Genomic DNA, 21237 nt, shown 5'->3' on the forward strand with positions numbered 1-21237 from the left:
GGGACAGAGGGACAGAGGGCAGGGTCACATGGGATATTGGGAACGAATAGTTCCCTGTGAGGGTGGGGAGGCTTCTCTGGGAATTCCCAGAGAAGCTGTGGCTGCCCCAACCCTCGGAAAATTTCCCTTGGAATTGTCCAAGGCCAGGCTGGACGGGGTTTGGAGCCCCCTGGGATGGTCAAGGTGTCCCTGCCACGGCAGTGGGTGGCACTGGATGGGCTTTGAGGTCCCTCCAACCCAAACTTTTCCACGATTCCAGGATTCCCCGTGGGGTGCCCAGCTGTGGGGCGGGCACAGCGAGCTCTGGCTGTGCCCCTGCCGGGCTGAGTGCGAGGCAGGAGCTGGCAGGGAGCGTGTCAGGAAAAGGACAGGAGAATCCAGACGGGGTCAGGGGGGAAGGTGCACGCAGAGGCCACGGAGCAGCTCCGCAGCTCAGGTTTCAGGAGAGCCTGGAGCCGGGGCTGCAGGGGGACAGGAGGTGGGTTCCGCATTCCCTGGCAGGCAGCACAAGGCAGGTTTCAAGAATATCCTTCCATTTAGGAATTTGTTTATTATTCTTAACTGAGCAGCTCAGACAGGCAAGCCGGCAGCACGGCATCCACGGCGGCTCCCCAGGAAGGCAGGGAAGGGAGGGACAGGAAGGCACATTTCCAGACTGGGGGCAAAGGGATTTCTTCCCTGCTGCGAGAGGGAAGGGGGCAAAACGCTTTGGCAGCTATTTAGGAAAAGTGTGGAAGAGACTTTGGGATGTCGGGGAGCTGGGGTGGGTCCAGCCCGAACGGGATCAGAGCTGAGCTGCTGTCCCAAAACCCAGCAGCACCTCTGACACTTCAGGCCTTGAGACTTTGATCTGGAATTCCTCAGACCCTGGAGAAGAGAGTGAGGAGAGTTTTCTAGGGAGGAGGGAGAAGCGATTTCTACCCTGTTAAAATCCACTCACTCCCTGAGGAGTCACAAGGCACCAGGACATTTGTGGCCATAGAAATCCCTTCACCTGGCGGGTGTGCCCGTGCTGGGGGGTCAGGGAACAACTCCCAGCTCTACATTTTGAATTTCTGCACCATCTGGAATGTCTTCAGCTGCTGCAGCTATGGCCAAGAACACGGCAAGGTTGGAAATTTCTCCTTGTGAAGGTGGTGAGGCCCAGGGTGCCCAGAGGAGCTGTGGCTGCCCCATCCCTGGAGGTATCCAAGGCCAGGACACTTCCAGGGATGGAACTGGAAAAGCTGTGCTTTTCAGCCCAAATATTCCAGTATCCCTGACCATGGGAGCTGCTGCAGGTTGGGGTGCTGGACAGCCACGCTGGTGTGAGCAGAGCAGGACAGGAGGGAAGGACAGCCCGCCCTCGCCCTGCCTGCTCACACGCCTGGAAACGAGGGCGAGGAAGGTCACTGAGGATAAATCAAGGAGGGAAGGGCAGTGGGAGCCTGTGGATGCCGGGGAGATCTCAGCGGTGGGAGGTGGAGGGGGAGGAGACCGGGAATGCCACATGTGGGAGAAGCAGAAAATCCCGGGAATGGAGGCAGGGAAACGGTGGCAGGAAAGGTCCCTCATCCTGGCCATAAGCAGGGCTGGGTGTTAACTCCCGGGATTATCCTGCCCCGGAGGATAATCTGGCAGGAAACCTGGCTGCTTTCCTCGCTGGTGCTCGGTGCGGAAGGGCTCACTCCCGGTGGAAATGTGTTCCCATCCCTGGAACAGGGCTGGGAGCAGAACTGGGGCTCCCACCAGGCAGGGCAGGGGCTCCCACCAGGCCACCCCAGCAGGGAGCAGAGCTGCCACCCCTGCCAGCCCACCTCCCAACACCTCCACTGCCACCTCTCCCTTCTGCTCCCGTTCTCCACTTTCCTTCCATCCCTTTCTTTTCCTCTTGCCGTGCCTCTCCCGCCTCCAGGCCTCCCAAACTCATCTCACCTGTGCCCCACCAGCAGAGCTCAGCACTTTTCTCTCGTGCCTCCCAAAGCCTTGCAGTGGTCAGTCCTCCCCCAGCGCTCTCTGGACAATCTCCCTCTCTCCCTGCTCCCTTCCCCCTCCCCTCTCTCTCCCTCCCATAATATTTTCCATATGAAGAAGCCTTCCTGAAGCCTCACACTGCCCTCTTGGCGAGTCTTAGGCGGGTTAGAGGAGACCCTGGGAGCCTTTAATCCTCTCTCTCTCGTTCGCTTTCATCCTCAGCCACAGCTGGACGCCCCATTGATGTGGAACAGACCAAACACCAGGCCCCTCGCTAAGCTGCTGCTGTGGGGCCTCTCCTCCTCCAGAGCTGAGCCCTCAGCCCGTGCCCGGGGTCTGGCAGCCCCTCCACGCCCAGCCTGGGGGTCCCTGCCCTGCCTTCCTCTCCCCTGCTCCTTCCTGAGCCATCCTTTACCTCATCCTGAGTCCCCCCTTTCCCTCACCCCAGTGTTCCCCTTCCTCAGGGGGGAATTGATGGGAATTTGGGATCGATGCCCCTCTGGTCCCTGCAGAGCCCGGAGAGGCTGAGGGGCCGCTCTGTGTCCGAGTGCTGAGGATGCAGCTCCTGGTTGTGTCTCGGGGGGGCCTGGTGGGCTCCCCCAGCTGAGCAGGCCGGGGTTGGGTCTGCAGTCAGCTCTGAGTTTGGGGAAGAAGCGTTTTTTAAAGCCCACTGCAGGTGAGGCGAGAATATCTTTGAATTGTGGGATATTTTGGATTGGAAGGGATGTGAAATATCACCCATGGGCAGGGACACCACCACCAAGGCACTGGGGGCTGTGGGAGGTGTCCCAGGGTGGCACTGGGGGGGTGTCCCTGCCATGGCAGGGTGGCACTGGCAGCCATGGGAGGTGTCCCTGTCACGGCAGGGTGGCACTGGGCGCTGTGGGAGGGGTCCCTGCCATGGCAGGGTGGCACTGGGGGCAGTGGGAAGGGTCCCTGCCATGGCAGGGTGGCACTGGCAGCCATGGGAGGTGTCCCTGTCACGGCAGGGTGGCACTGGGGGGGTGTCCCTGTCATGGCAGGGTGGCACTGGGAGGTGTCCCTGTCATGGCAGGGTGGCACTGGGGGCTGTGGGAGGTGTCCCTGTCGCGGCAGGGTGGCACTGGGGGGGTGTGTAATGTGTCCCTGCCATGGCAGGGTGGCAGTGGGGAGGTGTCCCTGTCGCGGCAGGGTGGCACTGGGGGCAGTGGGAGGTGTCCCTGTCGCGGCAGGGTGGCACTGGGGGGGTGTGTAATGTGTCCCTGTCATGGCAGGGTGGCACTGGGGGGGTGTCCCTGTCATGGCAGGGTGGCACTGGGGGGGTGTCCCTGTCACGGCAGGGTGGCACTGGGGGCTGTGGGAGGTGTCCCTGTCACGGCAGGGTGGCACTGGGGGCTGTGGGAGGTGTCCCTGTCACGGCAGGGTGGCACTGGGGACTCGCGGGTGTCACCGGGGCTCATTCCTGAGCCTCCCCCGCCCCCTGGCGGTCTCACACCGCCACCGCAGCCCCCTCTGCCCCAAAAAACCCAAAAAACCCCAACGCCCCCAAAACTCGGATATTTTTAGAAAAGTCTAACCCAGAGAAGCTTCCGTGGGTGTGGCAGCAACCAGAGTATTTTAGCGGCAATCAGCTGCAATTCCAGGGTGTCCTGGCAGGCACAGAAAGGGGATGGCTCCATCCTTAAGCCTCAAAGGAACTTTGGGGAATCCAAGGAGACAGTCAGGGATTGATAACAGAGTTCAGATAATGGGGGAGAATAATCCGAGTTTTCAGGACCACAGCTGAGGAGGAAAAATCAAAATATTTTGGATGCAGCTGTCTGGAGTCACTCTGGAGTGCAAAGACTGAGGGGAGGGATGGAGAATGGGAATTATCCGAGGTCACAAAGGCATTAAAGAGGAGCAAAGCATCAAAGAGCAGGGAGAAGCAGGGCGGGAGGAGTGTTCAGATGGGGCTGGTGCAGCACTGGAGAACGCTGCAAGCTCAACTGCTTGAAGAGATCTTTAGAAATGACATGGACAGGTCCTGCTGTGTCACCGGGCTGGATTAAGCGACCTCCTGAGATAACATTCATCTCCTTTCCTGCAATTCTATAATTAAAATCATATTGATCCTCTGCCAGAGACGCAGCAAAAGGAGAAACTTCATTTCATTCCTGCTGCTGCAAGGTGCCAGCCCCTGGACAGGCATCTCCTCCCGCCCTGTCCTGCCCCACAGAGCCTCTCCCCTCATCCAGGACCTCCCAAGGATGCAGAAAACCCTGGGAAGGGCTGAGGAGCAGCTCTTGGCTCAGTTTGGAGGCACCAGTTGCAGCAACAGAGCTAATTGCAGGCTCCTGGGATTTGTTCACCGGAGCCCGAGCGTGTTCCCCCTTCTCGTTACCGCGCATCAAGCGCCTGATGAGAGAGGGATTTGGGGACAAGACAATGCGGAGATATCGAGCACAAAATGATTAGCCTGAATGTATTGTTAATAAGCTGCTTATTCGTCTAATTGGAAATGATTTGCAGCCGGGGTGTCGGCGGAGCCTGCGCGCGCTGCTCCGCTGGAGCGGGGCAGGCGGCGGCCCCGGGGACGCGGGGCTGGGTCCCTGCGCTGCCGGCGGCGCCTTCAAGGGCAGGGAAGGACACAGGGAGGGGAAGGGGAGGCAGGAGGGGCTCGGCTGAGTCCTGCTGATGGGGGGCACGCGTGTCCCAGGGTGGGGGCACGGGGTGTCTGGGAGCAGAGCGAGGCACAGGCCTCCCCCAGCATCACAGAGTTACAGAATTGACAGAGTCACAGAATCAGAGAGTCACAGAATTCACAGAATTCACAGAATTCACAAAATCACAGAGTCATAGAATCACAGAATTAACAGAGTCACAGAGTCACAGAATTCACAGAGTCACAGAATTCACAAAGTCACAGAGTCATAGAATCACAGAATTAACAGAGTCACAGAGTCACAGAGTCACAGAATCACAGAATTCACAGAATTCACAGAATTCACAAAATCACAGAGTCATAGAATCACAGAATTAACAGAGTCAGAGAGTCACAGAGTCACAGAGTCACAGAGTCACAGAATTCACAGAATTCACAGTTACAGAGTCACAGATTGACAGAGTCATAGAATCACAGAATTCACAGAGTCACAGAATTCACAGAATTCACAGAATTCACAGAATTCACAGAATCAGTCACAGAGTCACAGAATCACAGAATCACAGAATTCACAGAATTCACAGAATTCACAGTCACAGAGTCACAGAGTCACAGAATTCACAGAATTCAGAGTCACAGAATCACAGAATCACAGAATTCACAGAATTCACAGTCACAGAATCACAGAATCACAGAATTCACAGAATTCACAGAATTCACAGAATTCACAGAATTCACAGAATTCACAGAATCACAGAATTCACAGAGCCACAGAATCACAGAATTCACAGAGTCACAGAATTCCAGAATTCACAGAGCCACAGAATCACGGAATTCACAGTCACAGAGTCACAGAATCACCAGGTTGGAAGAGACCTCCAAGACCATCGAGTCCAACCCAGCCCCAACTCCTCAATAAACCCTGGCCCCAGTGCCACATCCAGGCTTTGTTTAACACACCCAGGGATGGTGACTCCAGCACCTCCCCGGGCAGGGCCATTCCAGGGCTTTGTCACCTTTCTGTGAAAAACTTCTGATCTCCAACCTGTGTTTCCCTTGGCTCAGCTGGGGCTGTGTCCTCTCCTTCTGTCAGGGCTGCCTGGAGGAAGAGCCCAGCCCCACCCGAGCACCCTTACAGCACCCAGAGGGAGAAAGGCCAGGGCAGCTTGGCCTCGAGGCAAACAAGACCTGACACCGCTCCTGCTTCCCAAAGCAGCTGCTGGAGACTGAACCAGGTGTGGGAGAACACGAGAGAGTCCCCCCAGAGCTGGGACAGCGGTCACCAAAGGGGGCTTTGGCTGTGGGATGAACACTCAGCAGCTCCAGGAGTGTTCTGGAGGATTCCTGGCTTTGCGTTGTGTGGATTTGCAGGAGGCAGAGCTCCTCAGAGAGGCTGAGGGAAGGGAGGGGAAAAGGGACAGAAGCCATTTCCCATTTCCTCTGTTAGCCCTGCAAAGCGCCTGGGTGCAGAATCAGCTACAGGGAAGTTTGTGAGACACCAAAACCTGGGACATTTCTCTCCCACCAGCCAGGGAGGAAGAGGAGCCAGGTGGGTCGACCTCACCACAGGCTGGGGGGACAGGAGGGTGACAAAACAAATGCCACCAGCCAAGCGAGAGCAGCAACGGCTTTTGTCACCAGGGACAGGCCGTGCTCTGAGCTCATCCACTTCCCCAAAATCACTCTGAGATTATCTTCATATTAATGTTGTAACAAAACGTGGGGAGGTGTTTCCGCTTGAGGCAAGAACTCAGCACTTCCCCCAGCTGTGTCACTGCCAGGCAGGCAGGAGGGGTCACAGGGGACCTGCAGTGGCACAGGACACACCGGGCGATGCCCCTCACCCGGGCCTGAGGATGGCCATGGAGCTGAGAGCCCTGCTCCTGCTGCCACTCTGCTTCCCAGGTAGGAGGAGGGCTCGGCGTGTCCCTGGGGACAGGGAAAACCTTCCCCACTTCCTGCTGCCCGGGGAGCTCCTCCAGCAGCAGCTGGGCAGGGCTGGGAGGGAAGGGCAGCCCCAGTGCCCACCACGCTGCCCTGGCTCCTCCAGGGGAGCACGGAGCCTCTCCCAGTCAGCCTTTCCCACCACGCTGGCCCTGCTCAGCTCCTCTGCTGGCAGCCCTGGGTCAGGGCAGTGTCCAGGGCACCTCCTGTCCCTCACCAGCCCTGCAGAGAGCACAAAGCTCCCAGCACGTGGAGGGCTGGGCAAGGAACCCGCAGCCAGCACAGCCTCAGAGCCAGGAGCCGCTGGCATCGCTGGGGATGGGGCAGGGAGGAGCTGCTTCCCTGCCCTGGCTGCTTCCCTCTGCTCCTTCCCACCACCCCTGGCTCTGCTGTGGGCAGGGGATGGTCCCCATTTGCCTGCAGGGGGGAGCAGGGACAAGGGGACAGCTGCAGACAGTGCCACACACGGCTGGAAGGGCCAGCAGGGACAAGGGGACGGCTGCAGACAGTGCCACACACGGCTGGAAGGGCCAGCAGGGACAAGGGGACGGCTGCAGACAGTGCCACACACGGCTGGAAGGGCCAGCAGGGACAAGGGGACAGCTGCAGACAGTGCCACACACGGCTGGAAGGGCCAGCAGGGACAAGGGGACGGCTGCAGACAGTGCCACACACGGCTGGAAGGGCCAGCAGGGACAAGGGGACAGCTGCAGACAGTGCCACGCACGGCTCAAGGCCCAGCACCTCCAGCACCCTGTGCACCTCTGTGGGCTTCAACCCACAGCTGCAGCCCCAGCCCAAATCTCAGCACTGCCCTTCCCGTTTCCATGCAGGTGAATTCAGCCTGGGGAAGGGGTTGGGGGTTTGGGGGTCCTTCCAGCCCCCGGTATCCCCGGGGGAGGGCTGGAGGCAGAGTTTCCCTGTGTCCCTCGAGAGGTGAAGCCCTGCACCTTCGCAGGAAGGGCAATTGGGCATTGGAAGGGGCTGCCCGGGGAGGTGATGAGGTCACTGGCCCTGGAGGTGTTTAAGAAAAGGCAGGATGTCATGGTCTGGGTGACAGGGTGGTGTTAGGACATGGGTTGGACTTGGTGAGCTCAAAAGTCTTTTCCAACCTTGTTGAATCTGCTTCTGTGGTTCTGTGATTCTGTGATTCTGTGATTCTGTCACGCTGTGATTCTGTGATTCTGTGATTCTGTGATTCTGTGATTCTGTGATCCTGTGATTCTGTGCATTCTGTGATTCTGTGACTCTGTGATTCTGTGGTTCTGTGATCCTGTGACTCTGTGATTCTGCGATTCTGTGCATTCTGTGCATTCTGTGATTCTGTGATTCTGTGACTCTGTGATTCTGTGGTTCTGCGATTCTGTGCATTCTGTGATTCTGTGATTCTGTGATTCTGTGATTCTGTCATTCTGTGATTCTGTGATTCTGTGAATCTGTGATTCTGTGATTCTGTGATTCTGTGATTCTGTGACTCTGTGATTCTGTGATTCTGTGATTCTGTGACTCTGTGATTCTGTGATTCTGTGATTCTGGGATTCTGGGATTCTGGGATTCTGTGATTCTGTGATTCTGTGATTCTGGGATTCTGGGATTCTGGGATTCTGGGATTCTGGGATTCTGGGATTCTGTGATTCTGTGATTCTGGGATTCTGGGATTCTGGGATTCTGGGATTCTGGGATTCTGGGATTCTGGGATTCTGTGATCAGCTCCCCTCTCCCTCAACACATCTGATCCTTCCAGGTCTCCACAGCCAAACCCCTGAAGTGCAGAGACGACGGGAAGGGGACACTCTGTCTGTCAAGTGTCCTTACACACAGACTGAAGTTGGGAACATCAAATACTGGTGCCTCCTTACACCAGAGGAAACATGTCAACAAGGAGTGTCCACATCCTATGGACGATGGAATGATGGGAGAACTACAATAAAGGATGACAGCACCAGTAAGACTGTGTCCATCACCATGACTGGCCTCAAGGCAGAGGACTCAGGCACGTATCTCTGTGCTGTTAACAAATATAGGAATGTACTAAAGAAGGTCTCACTGAATGTTTTCACAGGTGAGTACCTGTACCCCAACCAAAGAAAAGTCTTGTCAGGAGACAACATCCTTCCTTCCCCTGCTCTCCTCTCCCCCACAGCTGAGCAGCTTCCCCTGATCCCCCAGCCTCGTTCCCTGCTTTCCCTCCCTCCCAGGGAGTGAAGGAGCCCCACAGACCCGGCTGGTCCTGCTGGCTCCCCCTGCCCTGGTGAGGGGCTCACCTGGGGGAGCTGCCCAGGGCACGGTGTGTCCCAGGTGTGCCCAGCACTGACGGGGCAGTGTTTGGTGTTCCACAGAGGTGCTCAGGTGGGAGCTGGACACTCTGTCAGTGCAGTGCCCGTTCAGGAATGCCATGGCCTGGTGCCGGAGTGAGCAGAGGGGCTGCACAGTCCTGGCAGAGATACAAATACCTTCAAAACGGAGTGCAGCGGAATCCCTGCAAGGCAGAGCATCGATCACGTACTATACTCAAGGGGCTCTCACTGTCACCATGCGGAAGCTGCAGACCCGGGACTCTGGTGTGTACTGGTGTGCCGAGGACCCTGGGCTCACCCGCATAAAGGAGGTCGTGCTCTCTGTGTTCAAGAGTGAGTACCTGCCACGTGCTCAGTGTCCAGGGTGGGCTCCTACTGCACTCAGTGTCCATGGATGAGTTCCTACTGCACTCAGTGTCCCAGAGAGTTCCTATTGCATTCAGTGTCCAGGGTGGGCTCCTACTGCACTCAGTGTCCATGGATGAGTTCCTACTGCACTCAGTGTCCAAGAGTAGCTTCTTATTGCACTCTCACTACCCAAGAGTGGGTTCCTGCTGCACTCTCACTACCCGAGAGTGGGTTCCTACTGCACTCTCACTGCCCAAGAGTGGGTTCCTGCTGCACTCTCACTGCCCAAGAGTGGGTTCCTGCTGTGCTCTCACTGCCCAAGAGTGAGTTTCTACTGCACTCTCACTACCCAAGAGTGGGTTCCTGCTGCACTCTCACTGCCTGAGAGTGAGCCCCTCCTGGCAGCCAGGTGTGGATGTGGGCAGGTCTCAGCCCAGGTGACCCCTGTCTCTCCCCCTGCCTGTCCCTCCAGCACACACAGTGGCAGCTCATCCATAGGACCTTGGAGCCAAAGCTCAGGCCTGGCCCTTCCTGCTCTGTCTGCTCCCAGCAGAGGCTCAGGGGAGGTTCCTGTGAGTCTCACAGATGGGGATGCTCATCCCAGCTGCTTCCCACAGGGCCACACCGCTGCCTCCTGCACTGGTTCCCAGTGGGTGCTGCTGGGAGCCTCCCAGCCAGGCACTGCTCTGACCCCACAGCCACCAACCCTCCCTGACCTTATGGGCTGAGTGTCCCACAACCAGAGCAGGGGGACAGGACCCCCAAATTTATGACACTGAGTGGGGAATCTGGGTGCAGTCCCCTTCTGCTTAGGGGCGGTGGATGTGTGGAGGTGGAGGCAGCTCCAGAATATTCCAGTGCTGGAATTCCAGGGGTGCCACTGTGGGACCCCACTCTGGGGTCTCGGGTCTCACCCCGGGTGTTTTCCAGGGACCCAGCAGCACTCAGCCGAGGAGTCAGGCAGCGTCTCTGTCCAGTGTCACTACAAGATCTCAGACTACGGCGCCGTCAGCAAGGCCTGGTGCAAAGAGGAGGGGGAAAAGTGTAACGTGCTGGTCAGCACCAGCCCAGAGCCCCCAGCGGGGCACAGCACGGCTCGGGAAGGTGTCAGGATCCACGATGACGCCCAGCAGGGCATTGTCACCGTCACCATGGAGCAGCTGCAGGTGCAGGACTCGGGCGTGTACTGGTGCGCGCTCCAGGAGAGCTCCGGCCTGTCCCGCATGGAGGAGGTCACGCTCAACGTTTCCAGGGGTGGGTATGGATCTGGCAGGACACGGCTGTGGATTCCAGACCCTTTGCCCTGCTCTCTCCTCCTGCACTGCCCGGCTTACCCCACTTCCCACCTTGCCTGTGTTTGCCTGCCCAAACCCTTCAGCTTTGGATCTTCTCGTGGCCACCACCCTGTGGAATAGCAGCGGGGTGGGAGCAGATCCACGTCGGTGCTGTGCTGCTCCTTCTCAACCTGGGAGCAGCTTCAGCTGTCCTGAGAGGGGTTTCTGTCACTCAGAGTTTGATATCAGTTCTTTAGAATGACTTTATAGCCCCTTTAGAGTGATTCATCCTTTGGCTTTCAAGGATCTTCCGTTGGGTTGTCAAGGGAACAACTTTAGACTCACATTTTACAGATCTGTGACTTCTGGGTTCTCTTTCAGACAATGTTTAATTGTAAGGGAAGGCACTGAGGCCTCTGGTCGTGGCACAGCAGCACCAGGCTGCAGCCTGGCTCTTGCAGAACTCAGAACGAGCAGTGCAGATGATGAGAAGGGACCTTGGGATGCTCTGGATAAACTCACGGGATCAGGGCCGTGGGCAGGGGAGCAGCAGTGCAGAGGTTTCACTGCTGAATGCAGAGCAGCCCCGCACTGACCATTCCTCTCCTCATGTCTGTGATTGCAGCCTTGCCTCCGGGAGGTTTTCCAGACACTGAAGGCAACAGTGAGGAAATTCTTTTGGGCGACAGCCCAGAACCCAGGTAAGGCCTAAGAAGAATCTCTGAGCCTAAGCACATTCAAGTTATTCGTGTTTTACCCTGGGACAGGCAGGCCCTGGGCACTCTGGCTCCTGCCCATAGAGGAATTGGATATGACAGGATCTCCACCAAAGTGGCCTCTCCTGCTGCAGCTCCTGCCCCAACCCCAGTTCCAAAGGAAGAGGCAGATTGGTAAAATCATGTCACAGCCTTCTGCAGGTGCCTCTCTACTTCTTTATCCTTCTCTCTTTGGGCTCTGCACTTCACATGGGCAGAACCCCCAGGTTCTGCCCCTCAGCCTCGACTTTGCTCCCTCCTGTCTGAGTATTTAACAATGGGACAATCCTTGGCTGTTATTATTCCTTTTACCAGTTAAATGTAAAGGATTTTCCCCCTTTTGTACATCTGCTGTCAGCAAGCAGCACCTAAGAGCAAAATCATCCCTGCTCCAGAGAGCCCGGGATTGTGCTCGGAGCTTTGAACCGTGGCTTGTTTCTAAAGCCTGGAGAATGGTTTAGGAAAAGCTCAGAAGATACAACCAAGTATAAAAATCAAGAATCAGGAACCAGGGAAAGCCCCCGGTGCCTCTTATTCTCTCCTGAGTCAGCTGGGACTTGCCCATCCTCATAGACGGTGGATCCTGCAGGAGATCTTGCAGGAGAACCAGACCTTCCTTCCAAGTGCTTGAACTGAGCACATCAAACCTGTCCCTGTCCCTCTTTTGGTGCCTGTTTGGGGATTTTCTGTTAAACCATCCCACTCTGGTAACCCCCTCCCTCTCCTCCAGCTCCAACGGGAACACCTTCATCGTCCTGTCCGTGGTGCTGCTCATCCTCCTCCTCCTGGCCCTCATCACCTGCGCAGCCCTGGCTGTCAGGCACTACAGGCTCCTGGGGAGGACAGGTATGTGGGGCTGGGGTTGTCCCTTGCTGCACTCCAGGTGAGTGAACACAGCCTCAGGAATGCTCAGGATGCTCAAAGAATGAGCATCTTCACAGGACACAGACCCACAGAGCACAAACAGAGAGTTAGTCCCATTTCCTCCTGTTCTGGGAGTCATCTCAAATAATAATACAAAAGATCCTTCAAGAGGTGTACTAAATTTTACCAGTTGGGCAGAGATCAGAAGAAAAGCATTAAAGGAAGGACTGGCCTCCACCCTAAAACCTCCATCTTGATTTATATATATATTACTATTCTAAAACCTTAAACTCTGACTTTTCCACCCTGTGATATCACACATTTCTATTCAAACTACACCCCAACAATCCCAGTTCTATAATTCAATTTTGGAAGCCTGTTCATGGCCTCAGGTCAATGCAGTGTTTTCTTGGGGGTCAGTGCCTGTCAGCACAGAAAGTCTGAAATTCTCAGTGCCCAGGGTTCCTACAGGTGAGCTCAGTGCCAGTGCCCTCAGGGCAGGCTCCTCCCTGCCTCTCCTCACCATAAATCAAACCCAGGTTCCTCCAGAGCCTGCACAGAGGTGCAAACACCTCAGAGGAGGAGGAAAGAGAGCAAAGTGTTCCCCAGGCCCGGGGCAGAGGCACATCCCATCCCTGGGCAACCCACAGCCCTCCTCAGGCACAGGGCTCTTCATGGATTTCTCTAAACCCTCTGATTTTGCCTCATTCCAAAGGTAACAGAGAAGCAGAAGACACCAGTGACAGAGCAGAGGGTGCAGCACAGGTAAGGAAAATGAAACATTTCCCACACGGTGCCAAATCCCAGACCAACAATCTGGGACCCACCTGGGGAGGACCTTGGAGCTCAGTTTGGTTATAAATAGGAGAGAAATGGGATTTAATGTCAGCAGAGAGAGAAATAGTCCTAGCTGGAGAGAGGGGGGTTAATTAATGCAAGGAAACTCCAGTAGGACCAAACCCAGTGGAGCAAATTCTAGTAACCCCTGAGAAGGGACTCAAGCAGGGTCAGAGCATGGGGTTGTCACTTGTATCCAGGAGAGGTGGTGACAAAAAGAATTCTCTGTTCTTTCACCTCTGTCACAGCCAAAGGTAAATTTTGACGTGGCTTCTCCTTCCCTTGAGGGAAAATCTCGTTCTCCCGGCAGCAGCTCTGGACTGACTCATGCTAACGAGTGCTTTCCCTTTCTTTTCCCAGCCTGGCAGCACTGGGAGGAGGGAGAGTTCTCAGGCTGACAGCAAAGGGCCAGCATACATCAACCTGGATGTGCAATCCCACCCCAGCCCCGAGGATCCTCTTTACTGCAACGTGGAGCCCAGCCAGGCTCCCAGGAACCCCCAGCACGTGGAATACGCCGTCATCGCCTTCAGCCAGTCCCCAAGGAGCGGCAGGGAATGAAGGACAGCATCCTAAACCAGCCAGAAAGGGGGAAAAAACTGGGATACAGAGTGGGAATAGGAGTAGGGGGTGTGTGGATGGACAAGCGGAGTTTTGCTGCCGTGTGTGTGGTGGTGCCTGAGCATTTTCAGCCTTCCTCTCCTGTTTCAGGGCCAAGCAGAGGTTTTGCCACACTTGTGGGAGATTGCCTCGGGTCAGGCAGAGCTGGAATTCCCAGGATCTCTTGTACATCTGCTTTTCCAGTTCCAGTAAAGTGCAGAGTCTTGGAGAGGCAGGTGTGGAGGCCTGGCCTGGTGAAGAGGAGCAGGCTGGACATGGCTGGGTGGAGTATTCCAGCTGTATCCCGGTACAAACTCTGCCCAATCCCAAAAACTCAACTGCTGCAGCCAAGCAAACTCATTCCAGTGCTGCAGGGATCGAGCTGGAACCTTGCTGTGGCTGGGTTTATTTTTAATGGAATGGGTTGGGCATGCCAGTGGTGGATTTTAAGAATAAGCAGAACCAACTGCACTTCCCTACCTCTGTTGGAAACGCTGCAAGTGACGCATTTTATTTAGCAGTCATGTGGGGAGCAACATGACAGGAGTTTATGGGGCTCAGTTCCATTTCTCCAGGAGCTCTGGCTCCTGATTTCCCTGCCCCAAGCCCTGCTGGAGGGGAAAGAGGCCGGAACCAGCCCTCATTCCCAGACCAGTCACATCCAGCAGGCTTCTCTTGGCAGGGCTGCAGCAGGGAGGCTGATGGAAATTTTTTTGAGATTTTCAGAGTTGAACCGACAGAAAGGAAAAGAAAATGGTTCTGGAAATGGTTCATTCAGCCCAACATTCCCCTAACAATTTGCTCTTTGTGCAATTGCACTGGGTCAGGCTGTGGAAGAGTAATAGCAAAAACCAGTGGAGTGGAAGAGAGACATTTTTGGGAAGATTCCTGAAGAGCTTCCAGATTAGTGTTCACTGGAACAAGAAGGAACAAAAACTGCTATCAGTCACCTGACAGAGAATTTCTGGTCACTGCGAGGGACCATTTTCCTCACCACTAACTCCAGCAAAGGCACATTTAGGAATGGCCAGGCCTGCAGGTTTAGCACCACACCAGTTTAGAAACCAGGGTCTATTTGTACTTTCATGGAAGACCTCCAAGTAAATAAATCAGCTCAAAAACGAAAAACCAGCAGCCCACCCTCATCAGTTTGCTGCTGTTCTGGGGGGTCCGTGGCTGCATTCCTGAGCCCCTGCAGCGCTGTGGCATTGGCTGGCTCAGAACTGGTGTCCCCAGCAGAGATCCTGTGTCCTTTGTGCCAGGTACAGAACACGGGGGGTGCTGGGCTTGTTTAAAGCCACAGCTTCTTCCAGAGCAGAGCCCCTGCCCGGCTGTGTGTGCTTGGATTTCAAACAAGGATGCTCCATGCACAGGCTCTTCTTTCTCCTGAAAACCCAGGGCATGATGTCCTTGTCCTCCTTCACCCTCAGGGTGCTGCAGAGCTACCACGAGAGCCTCCCTTTCAGCTTTCCAGAAATTCCTCCCATGCACAGCTCCTGTAAATAATTGACCATGATTTATCACCATTTATCACCTTGGAGTGCCAGCACAACGGGATGGCTTCCCACTTCCACAGGGACATTGGGGAGGAATTGTTCCCTGTGAGGGTGGCAGGGCCTGGCACAGGAGCCGTGGCTGCCTCTGGATCCCTGGCAGTGCCCAAGGCCGGGTTGGAGCAGCCTGGGACAGAGAAAGGGGCCCCTGCCCATGGCAGGGATGGAGCTGGATGAGCTTTAAGGTCCCTCCAACCCAAACCATTCTGTGATCCCACGATTCTGTGAACCCTGCTCCAGCTGGAGCAGACACGTCAGGCCCCCACGTGCTGCTCCCTCCCTGGCTGCCCGAGCTGTGGCTGGGCACTGCTGATGCCTGAATTTTCAGGCCACGAGAGCCATGGAGGATTGCTCAATGTGCAGGATGAAAAAGATGCCAAGTTCCTGTGCTCCTTCCTTCCGGCACAGCAAGGAGGGGGAGAGGAGCTGCCCATGGGCAGAGCCGGCGTCGCTCCTCTCCAGGCTCCTCTCCCTTCCCTTCTCAGCCCCATGGAGAAGCTCCTGCACCTCACCTTGGTCTTCCTGTCAGGTAAGGGCTACCCGTGGCTTTGGGGTCAGGGAAAGGGTGAAGGATTGGGGCAAAGCTTTGGCTCTGTCTGAAGGCTCCATCCTCAGAGTTTCCCCTTTTCCCTTTATTTACCAAAGAGCCACCCACCAAAGGGCGATCCCAGCGCTCCCAGATTTCCTCACAGGGATCCTTTTGAGTCAGAACAGGAACCACTGATGAGAGAGATCCTGTGTGCAACGTGAAATTGCAAAATCCTGGGCTGTTTGCATTAGCAAGTGGGATTTACATAGATGCAAATGACCACAGGTGGGGCTCAGGGGGAGGGAAGTAAAACCCAGTGAAGGGCACAGCTCGGAAATCCCAGATCTGAAATCCCAGACCTGGGTTTTCCAGCTGGGAAAGGAGTGTCCATCTGGAATGAGAACTGAGGTACAGGGCTGGGGCTCTCTGCAGCGCCCTGGGGATCCCAGATCCTCACAGCAGTGCAGGAAAAGGCAACAGACTCAGGCTGGGGGAGCGCAGGAACCTGTCCCAAAAATTGGGATGAGTTTGGGAAAAGTTTTTGTGCTTTTGCTCAGTGGCACCCAGGAAGGGAGGAGGAACACCAGCAGTTTATGATCTGTCAGAGGAACTGGTTGAAAAGGGAATGACACAACATTTTCCAGAGGGGCATCGAGGAATCTTTCAATAATTCTGTTTAAGAGATGTTTTGCAGTTCTGTGGGAATTCTGGGGCTGAAGGGGCAGAGCTGGAGGAAGGAAGGGGAAAGAGGAGAAGCAGTTAAAGAGTTTTGGAGGGATTGAACAGGACTGGACTGGACATTCCCTGAGGCAAACCCTGACTGGAACACCCGAGTGGAGAAACACATCAGGATAAAGCCCTGTAGGTGTTGGATACCTGCAGATCCATTTTAGGTTTTTTTCTAGTCAAGCTGAAAGGACCTTCATATTTTTCAGTTTACAATTCACTTAGAATTGTTCAAACTGTTGTAAGAAGTGTTATTAAAAGGCTCAGCCAGCACAAAGTCATCAGAAGAGCCTATTTTTAAATTTACTTCTGTTTTATCATTACTTATGGTCTCATATAGGCATTAGCCTGTGACTTTTTTTCACTAGAAATAGAGATTTCCACAAATACCACACTGCATTTCTCTCTGGCAGTATTAATAGCTCAGACTGTCCCCTCTGCCTCTGTCTGTCACTAAGAGGAATGGAAATTAAAAATGAGGAACCAAGACAATAAAAAAAAACCCAAGACAAAGACCAGTTGTCAACATGGTTAAAATTAGTAAGATATTAAAAGATAGGGTGGAAAAAAAAAAGTTAAGCTGGATTTGAAAACTGTGAGTGGGATTTCAGAAGGAACCAGTGAGCAGGGCACTGGTTTGGAGCTGTCACTGGGGACAAATTCCAGAATATCTGAGAACACTGGGTTGGTTGAGGGGGAAGTGGAGAGGTGACACCCTACAGGTGACACCCTACAGGTGACAGTCCCCTACAGGTGATAGCCCTGTGGGTGACAGCCTCATGAGTGACAGTCCTTCAGGTGACAGACTATGGGTGACAGCCCTACAGGTGACAGTCCTAGAGGTGACAGCCCTACAAGTGACATTCCTGCAGGTGATAACCCCACAGGTGACAGCCCTATGGGTGACAGTCCTACAGGTGACAGCCCCACAGGTGACAGCCCTACAGATGACAGTCCTATAGGTGATAACCCTACGGGTGACAGCCCTACATGTGACACCCTATGGGTGACAGTTCTACAAATGACAGCCCTACAGGTGACATCCTTATGGGTGACATTCCTATAGGTGTCAGCCCTGTGGGTGACAGCCCTACAGGTGACAGCCCTATGGGTGACATTCCTACAGGTGACAGTCCTACAGGTGACACACTACAGGTGACAGCCCTATGGGTGACAGCCCTATGGTTGACAGTCCTACAGGTGATAATTCCACAGGTGACAGCCCTACAGGTGACAGCCCTATGGGTGACAGCTCTATGAGTGACAGCCCTATGAGTGACAGCCCTATGGGTGACATTCCTACAGGTGATAATTCCACAGGTGACAGCCATACAGGTGACAGTCCTACAGGTGACAGCCCTATGGGTGACATCCCTAGAGGATGAAAATGACGTTCAGCATCCCCACAATGAGGGATAGACCTGGAAGAGCCTTGGCTCACCCCTCCCTCTGTCCCTCTGTCCCTCTGTCCCTCTGTCCCTCTGTCCCCCTGTCCCTCTGTCCCTCTGTCCCTGGCAGCATCCTGCGCCGCGGAGAACGTCACCGTGGTGGCCGCCATGGAGGGGGACACCATTTCCGTCAACTGCTCCTACGACCCCCGGCAGTGGTGGCTGGAGAAGACGTGGTGCAGGCAGCTGGGGCAGGGCCGCTGCCAGCACGTGGTGAGCGCCCCGCCGGCGTGGCTGCCCTTCCCCAGGGGCACCAGAGGCGCCACCTCCATCAGGGACAACACCCGCGCCGGGCTGGTGACCGTCACCCTGCGCCACCTCCGCAGGGAGGACGCGGGGCTGTACCAGTGCAGGACGGCTTTCCTGGGAGAGACAAAGAGCCTCAGGAGGGTGCGGGTGGAAGTGCTGGCAGGTACGTCCTGGGCCTCCGAGGCTGGAGGGTTCCTGCTGGAATTTCGAGGGTTGCTGATGGAATTTCACGGGTTCCTACTGGAATTTTGCAGATTCCTTTTGGAATTTTACAGGTTCCTTTTGGAATTTCACAGGTTCCTATTGGAATTTCCTGGGTTCCTGCTGGAATTTCATGTGTCCTACTGGAATTTCAGAGGTTCCTATTGGAATTTCATGTGTTCCTGCTGGAATTTCACATGTTCCTCTTGGAATTTCACGGGTTCCTACTGGAATTTTGAGGGTTCCTGATGGAATTTCACGGGTTCCTATTGGAATTTCACGGGTTCCTATTGGAATTTCATGTGTTCCTACTGGAATTTCACAGATTTGTATTGGAATTTTACAGTTTCTATTGGAATATCACAGGTTCCTACTGGAATTTCAGAGGTTCCTATTGGAATTTCATGTGTCCTACTGGAATTTCAGAGGTTCCTATTGGAATTTCATGTGTCCTACTGGAATTTCATGTGTTCCTGCTGGAATTTCATGGATTCCTATTGGAATTTCATGTGTTCCTACTGGAATTTCACAGATTTGTATTGGAATTTTACAGTTTCTATTGGAATATCACAGGTTCCTATTGGAATTTCACACGTTCCTGCTGGAATTTCACAGGTTCCTACTGGAATTTCACAGGTTCCTATTGGAATTTTACAGTTTCTATTGGAATATCACAGGTTCCTATTGGAATTTCACAGGTTCCTATTGGAATTTCATGTGTTCCTACTGGAATTTCATGTGTTCCTGCTGGAATTTCATGGATTCCTATTGGAATTTCATGTGTTCCTACTGGATTTTCACAGATTCCTATTGGAATTTTACAGTTTCTATTGGAATATCACAGGTTCCTATTGGAATTTCACACGTTCCTGCTGGAATTTCACAGGTTCCTACTGGAATTTCATGTGTTCCTACTGGAATTTCACAGATTCGTATTGGAATTTTACAGTTTCTATTGGAATATCACAGGTTCCTACTGGAATTTCACACGTTCCTATTGGAATTTCATGGGTTCCTATTGGAATTTCATGTGTTCCTACTGGAATTTCATGTGTTCCTACTGGAATTTCACATGTTCCTCTTGGAATTTCATGTGTTCCTACTGGATTTTCACAGATTCCTATTGGAATTTTACAGTTTCTATTGGAATATCACAGGTTCCTACTGGAATTTCATGTGTTCCTACTGGAATTTCATGAGTTCCTGTTGGAATTTCAGGGGTGCCTGCAGCTGCCAAGGTCCCGCTTGACTCAACATCTCTATTTATCTCACTCTAAAGAGGTTCTGTGTTTCACTGCCCCTTTTTACTCCTGATTTACAGCGTGACCTCACTGTTGGAGGGTATCTGACCTGTCACCCCCTTATTGCTCCCAGTCTCACCTGGGCTACCTGCCCAACTGAACATCACCCAGAAACATCTGCACACTAAACTGTTGTGTTTCCATCAGCAGCTGACCTGGTGACCCCTGTGCCAGAGGAGCCCAGAGCTGTGCAGAGCATCTCCAGGTGAGCCCAAAACTCCCCGTGCTGAGATCTCTGATCTTCCTAGGACTGAGGCAGCACCACAAGAGATTTTTTTCAAGGTTGGAGCATCCCCTTCATGGTTTAATTTCTGGTTCACAGGTCCCCTCCTGACGTGGATTTCACTGTTTTCTACATCCTGGCTGGATTCCTGGTGGCCAAGTTCCTGGTGGCTGTGGTGGTGTGTGTTGTTGCCCACAGCAGGAAGAACAGAGGGCAGAACCCAGGCCTGGGTGAGCAGCAGGGGCTCCCGTTCCCTGCTGACCTTGGACGAGGTGGAATCGGCCTCTCCCGGGAGAGCTCTGCGTGAGCCAAGCCAAAGGGAATCCATGGAAAAGGAAAATCAGGAGTTTGCCTTAAGAAAAGGATCTGCTAAACACAGGTCTGGAAGAACCTGTCACTCTGGAGAGGGAATGTCCCTGTCTTCATCACCTCTTCCTCCTGGCACCTCATCTCCAGGCAGATATTCCAGACATCATTCCCTGGACCATTCCATCACAGCCTGAACTGACACCCATCACCTTCCTGTCACCTCAGGGCACAGCCAGGTGACAAATTCTGTCTTTCCAAGGTGACAAAAAGCAGCTCCCACAAGCTGCTTCGGACAGTGGGGCTGCTTGGAGAAAACCCCTGTGGAAAGGTGTAAGGAACTGCAGGATGTACCAGGAAAGGGATGTGGTCTCCCCACAGCTCTGAGCCGGCTTCCTCCTCTCTGAAGGCGCTTTGTGAACACAGGAACTCCTCTCTGTTGTTCTCCCTGTGTTTTCTCTGCCATGGTGGTGGTTGTTCATCCCTCCCCACAGCGAGGCTGCGCTCAGCTCTCCCAGGCTCCAAACCCATGGGCACTCACATCTCTTTTTCCTTGCTAAACTAAATAAAATCCAGCTGATTCTCTGGCTTGGTGTGGATTTCTGCGGGACACAATCGTGTCCCGGAGCAGAGGTGGTGCTTGGGACACCCTGGAGTGTTTGGAACATCCAGGAACACTCAGAGCCAGCAGGACAGGCTGGGACATCCAGAGCCAGCTCTGTGCAGGAGCATCAGCTCAGAGCCCAACCTCTCATTACCCACAAAAGCAAAAACTGAAATTTGCTTATTTTAATTATACCCTTGGGTTCTCATTTTTAGAGTAGTTCTGAGTTTTTTGCATAAATTGAAATTCATGGTGGGACATCTGGCAACCTTTGTCCTTCTGAGGCCTTTCCCTCCCACCACTGTGAGGTTCTCAGTTTAAATCAGCAACTTTTGGGGAAGAAAATCTGTATTTGTTGCTCTCTCCTGGTCCAGACAGGTGACCTTCTGTCTGACTGCGTCCACAGAGAGGAATTTGCCATCTGAAATAAAATATCTCCAAGGAAACAAAAAGAAATTAGTCCTTAATTTACTGATTACCATCAAAACCAATGAATGTAATTTGGTAGGATTGTATTAATCAAAATCAAGTGGGTTTGGGACACAAATATTTCTGGGGCTGGTTCTGTCCTTCCCTTCCCTGTTCCCTCTGATTTTGGTTGT

The 21237-nt window shown here is 54.0% G+C and overlaps 2 protein-coding genes and 1 long non-coding RNA gene across 6 annotated transcripts; 2 read left to right on the plus strand and 1 right to left on the minus strand.

Annotated features, from left to right (window-relative positions):
- Positions 1-352: 352 nt before the first annotated feature.
- Positions 353-2023, minus strand: LOC134561538 (uncharacterized). The gene is made up of 3 exons (XR_010082941.1): positions 1915-2023; positions 995-1178; positions 353-867 (listed from the first exon to the last, which is right to left on the minus strand). It is a non-coding gene; the product is annotated as an uncharacterized LOC134561538 (long non-coding RNA).
- A 3662-nt stretch (positions 2024-5685) lies between these two features.
- On the plus strand, positions 5686-15023 carry LOC134561494 (polymeric immunoglobulin receptor-like). Of its 2 annotated transcripts, none has more exons than XM_063418564.1 (8): positions 5686-5811; positions 8265-8582; positions 8860-9150; positions 10096-10419; positions 11065-11140; positions 11925-12040; positions 12774-12823; positions 13256-15023. In XM_063418564.1, the coding sequence occupies exons 2-8, from the start codon at positions 8486-8488 to the stop codon at positions 13454-13456; spliced, it is 1155 nt and encodes a 384-aa protein (XP_063274634.1). In that variant the 5' UTR covers positions 5686-5811; positions 8265-8485; the 3' UTR covers positions 13457-15023. The 2 variants fall into 2 exon arrangements, with proteins under 2 accessions (XP_063274634.1, XP_063274633.1); XM_063418563.1 differs by lacking the exon at positions 5686-5811 and adding an exon at positions 6052-6481.
- A 142-nt stretch (positions 15024-15165) lies between these two features.
- On the plus strand, positions 15166-20618 carry LOC134561518 (triggering receptor expressed on myeloid cells 2-like). Of its 3 annotated transcripts, none has more exons than XM_063418621.1 (4): positions 15166-15577; positions 17822-18163; positions 19576-19707; positions 19825-19961. In XM_063418621.1, exons 1-3 carry the CDS (start codon positions 15361-15363, stop codon positions 19662-19664), a joined length of 648 nt encoding a protein of 215 aa, XP_063274691.1. In that variant the 5' UTR covers positions 15166-15360; the 3' UTR covers positions 19665-19707; positions 19825-19961. The 3 variants fall into 3 exon arrangements, with proteins under 3 accessions (XP_063274691.1, XP_063274689.1, XP_063274690.1); XM_063418619.1 differs by having other exon boundaries at positions 15372-15577; positions 19650-19707; positions 19825-20618; XM_063418620.1 differs by having other exon boundaries at positions 15372-15577; positions 19653-19707; positions 19825-20618.
- The last annotated feature ends 619 nt before the right edge of the window (positions 20619-21237 follow it).

The sequence above is a fragment of the Prinia subflava genome, chromosome 23 (assembly GCF_021018805.1).
Source record: "Prinia subflava isolate CZ2003 ecotype Zambia chromosome 23, Cam_Psub_1.2, whole genome shotgun sequence".
In the NCBI taxonomy this organism is placed as follows: domain Eukaryota; kingdom Metazoa; phylum Chordata; class Aves; order Passeriformes; family Cisticolidae; genus Prinia; species Prinia subflava.